Source organism: Pongo abelii, chromosome 1 (assembly GCF_028885655.2).
Source record: "Pongo abelii isolate AG06213 chromosome 1, NHGRI_mPonAbe1-v2.0_pri, whole genome shotgun sequence".
Taxonomy (NCBI): domain Eukaryota; kingdom Metazoa; phylum Chordata; class Mammalia; order Primates; family Hominidae; genus Pongo; species Pongo abelii.
Window position 1 is genome coordinate 123450944 of NC_071985.2, and position 8182 is coordinate 123459125.

General features: G+C 51.2%; 1 protein-coding gene across 10 annotated transcripts; it reads left to right on the plus strand.

Moving 5' to 3' along the window:
* Positions 1 to 1413: 1413 nt before the first annotated feature.
* PSRC1 (proline and serine rich coiled-coil 1) lies at positions 1414 to 6465 on the plus strand. 10 transcript variants are annotated; one of them, XM_009246904.4, is made up of 8 exons: positions 1414 to 2941; positions 3279 to 3335; positions 3440 to 3497; positions 3955 to 4396; positions 4770 to 4884; positions 4975 to 5244; positions 5532 to 5625; positions 5865 to 6465. In XM_009246904.4, the coding sequence occupies exons 2-8, from the start codon at positions 3317 to 3319 to the stop codon at positions 5866 to 5868; spliced, it is 1002 nt and encodes a 333-aa protein (XP_009245179.1). In that variant the 5' UTR covers positions 1414 to 2941; positions 3279 to 3316; the 3' UTR covers positions 5869 to 6465. The 10 variants fall into 10 exon arrangements, with proteins under 10 accessions (XP_009245179.1, XP_009245195.1, XP_009245153.1 ...); XM_009246920.4 differs by having other exon boundaries at positions 3284 to 3335; XM_002810499.5 differs by having other exon boundaries at positions 2846 to 2952.
* The last annotated feature ends 1717 nt before the right edge of the window (positions 6466 to 8182 follow it).

The following is an 8182-nucleotide window of genomic DNA, read 5'->3' on the forward strand; positions in this document are numbered from 1 at the left end:
CCCAACCTCAGATGATCTGCCTGCCTTGGCCTCCCAAAGTGCTGGGATTACAGGCGTGAGCCACCGCCCCCTGGCCAGATCTCTGTTTTTATGTTAATGTTGGTCAGCTGTGCCTGAATCCCAAAAGGCAGAGAGTATAATGAGGCATGTCCAACCCCCACTTTCCATTATGGCCTGAACTAGTTTTCCAGGTTAAATCTGGAATGCCCTTGTCAGAGAGAAGGGGTCCATTCAGTTGGTTGGGGGCTTAGAATTTTATTTTTGGTTTCCAGCTTCTTGGTCTCCGGTGGCATTTATTACAGTGACATCTCACTCCTGCAGACCTCACCACCTCAACGTCACAGCCAAAAACTAGAAAGTAAACAAGAAAGCCTATAAATGGCCAAAAAAATGGGCATGAACTCTGGGGACTAAAGCTCAGGTTCTGTTTACCAGAAAGCTCCTCAACCATTCCCTTAGGGCTTTTTCACTTTAAATATTCAGAACCTTTCTAGGAGCTCAGTTTATTACCGGAAAGGGGTCTTGATCCATCTAGACCCCAAGTGAGGATTCTTTGATCTTTCAAAAGAAAGAATTCAGGGCGGGTCCACAGAGTAAAGTGAAAGTGAATTTATTAAGAAAGTAAAGGAATAAAAGAATGGCTACTCCATAAAGCAGCCCCAAGGGCTGCTGGTAGGCTATTTTTATGCTTATTTCTTGATTATATGCTAAACAAGGGGTGGATTATTCATAGGTTTTCTGGGAAAGGAGCATGATTTCCTGGAACTGAAGGCTCCTCTTCCTTTTATACCATATAGACGTTGCCATAGCATTTGTAAACTGTCATGACGCTGGCAGGAGTGTCTTTTAGCATGCTAATGAATTATAACTAGCATATAATAAGCAGTGAGGATGACCAGCTGTCACTTTCGTTCTTTATTTTTTTTTTTGAGACGGAGTCTCACTCTGTCGCCCAGGCTGGAGTGCAGAGGTGCGATCTCGGCTCACTGCAAGCTCTGCCTCCCAAGTTCACGCCAGTCTCCTGCCTCAGCCTCCTGAGTAGTTGGGGCTACAGGGGCCCGCCACCACGCCTGGCTAATTTTTTGTATTTTTAGCACAGACGGCATTTCACCATGTTAGCCAGGATGGTCTCGATCTCCTGACCTCGTGATTCACCCGCCTCGGCCTCCCAAAGTGCTGGGACTACAGGCGTGAGCCACCGCGCCTGGCCTACTTTCTTTACCATCTTGGTTTCTGGCAGATTTTGGCTGGCTTCTTTACTGCACCGTTTTATTAGAGGGATGTTTGTGACCTGTATCTTGTGCGGACCTGCTATCTCCTCCTGTTGTTACCAGAAAGGGGTCCGGATCCAGACCCCAAGAGAGGGTTCTTGGCCCTTGCACAGGAAATAATTCAGCGCAAGTCCATAAAGTGAACGCAAGTTTATTAAGAAACAAAAGGGATAAAGAATGTCTACTCCAGAGGCAGAGCAGCCCCAAGGGCTGCTGGTTGGCCATTTTTATGGTTATTTCTTGATTATATGCTAAACAAGGGATGAATTATTCATGAGTTTCCCGGGAAGGGGTAGGCCACTCCCTGGAACTAAGAATTCCTCCCCTTTTTAGACCATGTAGGGTAATTTCCTGATGTTGCCATGGCATGTGTAAACTGTGGTGGTGCTGTCTGGAGTGTCTTTTAGCATGCTAATACATTATAATTAGCGTATAATGAGGACTGAGGACCACCAGAGGTCAGTTTCATCGCTATCTTGGTTTCGGTAGGTTTTGGCTGGCTTCTTTACCCATGCTGTTTTATCACCAGTCTTTGTGACCTGTATCTTGTGCCAACCTCCTATCCCATCCTGTGACTTAGAATGCCTAACCTCCTAGGAATACAGCCCAGGTCTCAACCTTATTTTACCCAGCCTCTATTCAAGATGGAGTCGTTCTGGTTTGAAGCCTCTGACAAGTTCACTGGTGGCCCGGGCAACATTTAGAAACAATAGAGACAACACTCCTAACAAGTTGGTTTAAGCATTTTACAAATACTGCTTTTAGTTCAGAGGGGGCTACTTACAAACACCCCCTCTAAATCCCCTAAGGGCACACGGTAGAAAATGCCTTCATAATTATCCTTGTAACACCGTAACTGCGAGGACTACCATCCTCCTTTCACAGATAAGCGAAGAGAGGTGAAAAGAGGGCAAATATACTCAAGGCAGCCGCCTCTAAACCGAAACTTGGGTTTTGAGGTCAGTTAAACTTGGGTTGAATTTGAACTCAAGCCTGCCTGGGTGAAAAGCCCGTTGCCTTCTTTGCACCTCAGCGGCTTCAGGTTCTTGAAGAGGCGATAGAGGATGTACTTCTTAGACAACCTCAATATACCTACAATATAAGTGTTTAGGTGCTCCCTTAACATGGAAAAAACCCACAACTGAGGAACCCCGGCCAATGCGGCGCCTGCATATTGAGTGCGCCCAAGAAAACGAATTTCCTCCCGTAGAGCGTCGGTTAGCGGCCGCGTTAGGCGGCACAACCGTTCTGGAGACTGGGTGCTCCGCGGCCCAGCAGAGGAAGGGGGGTGGGGCGCGAGTTCCATACTCGTGGGTCCGTTTCTTCCCTCCTGGCCAGCCGCGCTCTGCTCCCATCGGCCTGCGGGAAAGAGGGTCTCCGCGCACACGAGCACGCGCACTCGCGGCCTCAACCCTCGGCTCCGCGTCGGCAGCCTGGGATGCAGTCTTCTAGGAACGGTTCTCCCCCAGCCCCCACCGGCTGACTTCCGGCCGGCAGCTCCGCAGCCCCGCCCCCTGAGGATTCACCAATCACGGTGCGCGTGTGGCTTAGTAGGTGGGGCCTGAGAGATTCGAAAGGAGCCCCGCCCCCTCGGAGCTGATTCCCGGGACTAGGTTGCGGGAGAAAGCCTGTTGCGTGGAAGATAAGGCTGCGCGGAGAGTGGAAACAGGGTAGGCTGGAGGTGTGCTTTGCGTGTGATGCCAGGGGAGTGGAAAGGTGGCTTGGGAAGTGCAAAACCCTGAGGACAGTGGCGGGGAGGAAGATGGGGCGTGCAGGCCGCCCCCAGTGAGGAGAGGCCAGGATGCAGGGCGGCTCCAGGGCAATCTGTGCAGTTGGGGGAGCCCTCCGTATCATTCCCGGAGGTAGCAGGAGTAGTTGTGCGGGAGGTGCCACTCCTGGGCGCTTGCTTTGCCTCCAGCATGACCCCCGACCCTGGCTTGCACCCTGAATCTAGCTGCGAGCCTTGGGCAGAATGGATACCTGAGGAAAGGTATGGTTTCTCTCCAGCTCAGATCTAACTGGACTCTCGCTCCTGCTGGCTGGACATGGAGGATTTGGAGGAAGGTAAGGAAAGGAGGGAGGGAAGAATGAAAGGGAGGAGTGAGACCCAGCGATGGACAGCTGCATCAGGGACCCATGACTGGCCTTCATTCTTCTTTCCCCTTCAGATGTAAGGTTTATTGTGGATGAGACCTTGGACTTTGGGGGGCTGTCACCATCTGACAGGTACCAGCCTCTTTATCCCACTTATTTTCCTCTAACAGTACCTCTTTGTCTCGAATCCCTTACTGCTGAATTATTGGCTTGGGTTGGTAATTTAGCAAGGTTTGTCGCACTTGGGGCTGCTGGGCGGCTGGCTGACTCGGGCCTCTATGACACTATTGGTAGTGGGGAGAGAAGGGAGAAGCTGGAGTTAGATTTCAGGGTGTTAAGAAGAAGGATAAGTGGATTTGCTGCATCTCCATCCTGGCATCATTTCTGATGTCCGTAAATGCTGAAGGCCTATTAGGCCCCATAGAACCAGGTATCTCATCACCCAGAGGCCACATCTCACAGCCAGCATGGGCATCAGGGCCTAGGGTCATCTCCCTGGCTCTGTTGTGGGGCTTTTGTGCAGTCTCCCTTGCATAATCTCCTGTTCCCTTTTGCATGGGCATGATGCCTGGTTTGTTTCCTGTCTCAGCCGTGAGGAGGAAGACATAACAGTGTTGGTGACTCCAGAGAAACCACTTCGACGGGGCCTCTCCCACCGAAGTGACCCAAATGCAGTGGCACCTGCCCCCCAGGGTGTGAGGCTCAGCCTAGGCCCCCTCAGCCCAGAGAAGCTGGAGGAGATCCTCGATGAGGCCAACCGGCTGGCCACTCAGCTGGAGCAGTGTGCCCTACAGGAGCGGGAGAGCGCAGGCGAGGGCCTGGGGCTTCGCCGAGTGAAGCCCAGTCCTCGGCGGGAGACCTTTGTGCTGAAGGACAGTCCTGTCCGAGACCTGCTGCCCACTGTGAACTCTTTGACGCGGAGCACCCCCTCCCCAAGCAGCCTGACGCCTCGACTCCGGAGCAATGATAGGAAGGGGTCAGTCAGGGCTCTCCGGGCAACATCTGGAAAGAGGCCCTCCAACATGAAGAGGGTGAGTTGAGAGGGTTGAGTTGGAGGTGTGCCCCAGACATGGTGTGTGCCATGATGCAGGCAGGGAGTGGTTTCCTTATTGGTAAAACAGGGATAGTATTTCTACATCTAGAATTGTTGGAATTAAATGAGAACCATGAAAAAAGAGAACCAAAACTCTTACCACAGTGTCTGAGTATAAGCTCTGTAATGTCTATAATAAACTCAATAAATGGTATTGGCAATAGTGATGGTGATGGTGATGTTAGCAGCTAACTTCTACCCTTCCTTACTGGGATGTAGACAACTCTCCACCTCTATTTCTTGATTCCTTAAGCCACAGAACAGATCTTTTTTCCACTCTAGTCTTTTTTCTCTCTCTCTTTGTGTTTCAGGAGTCACCCACTTGCAATCTGTTCCCTGCATCCAAAAGCCCAGCATCTTCTCCTCTTACCCGATCGACCCCCCCAGTCCGGGGGAGAACCGGGCTCAGTGGGAGAGCAGCAGCCAGTGAGGAGACCAGAGCAGCCAAGTTGCGGGTGAGTGGGAGTGGGGAGTTTGTGGGATTGACCCTGAAATTTCTCCACTCCTCTCCACCAGGCCCACCCAACCCCGTCAGATCCGTCCTGGCCCCACAGCCTTCTACCAGCAACTCTCAACGCCTGCCCCGGCCACAGGGAGCAGCTGCTAAATCTTCCAGTCAACTGCCCATTCCCTCGGCCATCCCCAGGCCTGCCAGCCGAATGCCACTCACCAGCCGGAGTGTGCCACCTGGCAGAGGTGCCCTACCTCCGGATTCTCTGTCAACTCGAAAAGGGCTTCCAAGACCAAGCACTGCAGGACACAGAGTGCAGGAAAGTGGACACAAGGGTAAGAGTTCAGGAGGAAGAATTCCTGCCCTTGCCCAGCATGTCCTCACCCTCCCAGAGCTGGCAACAGTGACCACTTTTGCCATCCTTATTGCAATTCAATTGGAAGATGGGGAGACTGAGTTACAGAGAGGATATGGGGCTAGACAGAGTCTGAGTCTTAGTTTTCAAATACCTCATGGTCAGGGGGAGATTACTAATCCCACACTCGCTCCCTTCATCCAGTATTTCTTTTTGAGGTCAGTTAAACTTGCTGCTAACTCATTTCTTTTGTTAACCCCCATGAAGTTCCTGTTTCCCAGCGACTAAATCTTCCTGTCATGGGTGCCACTCGCAGCAATCTGCAGCCCCCCAGGAAAGTGGCAGTCCCAGGACCTACCAGGTCAGTCTGGTCCTCCCTTGCCCCTCCTGTCTCCCTACCCCACCATCTTCTGGGATTCCAAGCTGTTACGCACATCAGCCCTGAATTGTGTATGAAAAGACGGAGAGAGGAGGGGAGCCTGGGGCAGGGGAAGGGGGATCCCATTTCTTCCCACCCTGAGGAGCTTGAACTCTGCTGGGTGACAAATGGGCTTGAGGATGAAGGGCATTTTAAAGCAGTTGTTCCTTCTATCTCTTTAGGTAAAGAGATCAGGACAGCAAGCAAGACTTCAGTAGCAAACCACTACAGTCAGTACCTGGACTTGCCTCTACCCAGCAGACCCTGACTCCAGCAGATTCTGGCCCAGGGACAGGAGGAAGAGATGCCACCAGGGCTGGTCTCCCGGGAGTAGAGACAATGGGAAATGGGGTGGATTAGGATTGAGCTGGAGAAGACTTAACCTCTCTGGGTTGAAAGAAGATTAGGGGCAAAGAGGTCACCTTCCAGCAGTGAAATGAACAAATAGAAGATGAGAAGTACAGGCAAGTGGTTTGTTTTTATCCACCCCCACTGTTGTGGTCAGCCCCAGAGAATTTTATCTTCTTCCCTGGCATTGGTTCACTGGACATTTCCATGTGAGTGGCCTCCGTAGCTAACCTCCCTGCCCTCTGAGGAGCCATCTTCCTGAATCGCATTCTCTACTGGACTCTGGCCTGCTTGGAGAGGTGGCAGAAGGCACCCGGTCTTCAGAAATTGTTTCCTGTGAATTCTGTGACTCCTAATAGGCCAGTCTGTGATCAGCTTACTCTATGAGTCTTCATTTTTCTAAAATAAAGTGAATGTATTTTTATATTCTCTGTATATCTGGAAGTCGATCCTGCTCCTATGTCTTTCTTTTTTTTTAGACAGAATCTTGCTCTGTCACCCAGGCTGGAGTTTAATGGCGCGATCTGGGCTCACTGCAACTTCCACCTTCCGGGTTCAAGCAATTCTCCTTTCTCAGCCTCCTGAGTAGCTGAGATTACAGGCGCCTGCCACCCACGTCCGGCTAATTTTTTGTATTTCTAGTAGAGACGGGGTTTCACCATGTTGGCCAGGCTGGTCTCGAACTCCTAACCTCAGGTGATCCACCCGCCTCAGCCTCCCAAAGTGCTGGGATTACAGGTGTGAGCCACCGCACCCAGCCCCTGCTCCAATTTCTCTCTTTTTTTTTTTTTTTTTGAGCCGGAGTTTTGTTCTTGGTGCCCAGGCTGGAGCACAATGGTGCGATCTCAGCTCTCCACAATCTCTGCCTCCCAGGTTCAAGGGATTCTCCTGCCTCAGCCTCCCCGAGTAGCTGGGATTACAGGCATGCACCACCATATCTGGCTAATTTTGTATTTTTAGTAGAGATGGGGTTTCTCCATGTTGGTCAGGTTGGTCTTGAACTCTTGACCTCACGTGATCCGCCCGCCTCGGCCTCCCAAAGTGCTGGGATTACAGGTGTGAGCCACCGCACCCAGCCCCCTGCTCCAATTTCTAACAAATTTGGAGTAAATCTCTAATTCCGGGCAGGGAGCCAGGATGGGCCTCCTAGGCAGGGGCCTGAATAGGCCCTAGGGCCTTGAGATTCCGGCTCATCAGGCTGTGACTGCTCCCCTTGTTGGCATTAGACAAGGACAGGCTGCCTTTCCCCAGGTCTCATGTATCATTGGAAGGTCCAGATGAAAGTTAAGTGTAGCTTAATTCACAGTATGTGAGGCTATTAAGCTAGGATCTAGGTAGATTCTTATTTATATCCTAAACTTGAATGTCCTTTACTGGCAAAATAATGGCGCCTCCTAGAAACGCACCAGCTTCTTGTTTGCTCTCCCTGTGAGACGTGAAGGCCCTTTGGTGGTGTTCATCTTCCCCAATCACCTCAGCCAGAGCTGCTGGAACACCTAGTCACGCTCCAACTAACATCACTGGGGTTATCCGTGCTCTCCTCATCTCCCATTAGACTTGGGGGCGAGCGTCAGGATCCGGAAACCTCTGCAGTACCCTAGTGTTGTGACCTCTGTGTAGCAGAGCATTTAGTTTATTTATTCAGAAGATATTCGAGTGCAAGATGGTGTTTGTTGAAGGAATAACAAAGACACGTTTAACAGATTTGGTGGTGTAGGGCCTCCCTTTTTTTGCAGCCTTTAACTCTAGTAATCAGAACCAATTCAACTCCTTCTGAGTTTTGAGGAAACTTCCCTCCCTGAAGGCCAGGCCATGACTTGAGAAAGGCAGCAGGTAAGTGGGCAAAGAGAAGTGGGACTGCCAGCTGGTGCCCCCACCCATGCCTATTTGGCCATAAATGCCTGACTTAGGCACCAAAGTGTCCTTGCCCTGTCCCTGGAGCCAGAGGCCCATCACTGCTTTCCCTGTTTTGTGGCTGATTCCAAGGTTCACCTGGCACATTCACCTACTTCAGTGACAGTGCCTAGATATGCACCTTTCCCTGAGTACTGCAGCAACTCTCGCAGCCTCTGGGATTCCAGGAATCGGTGGGAGGGAAGGGGTATGCAGACAGACCCGGAGTATTCGGCTCTGGAGAAATTTGGCGTAAGGC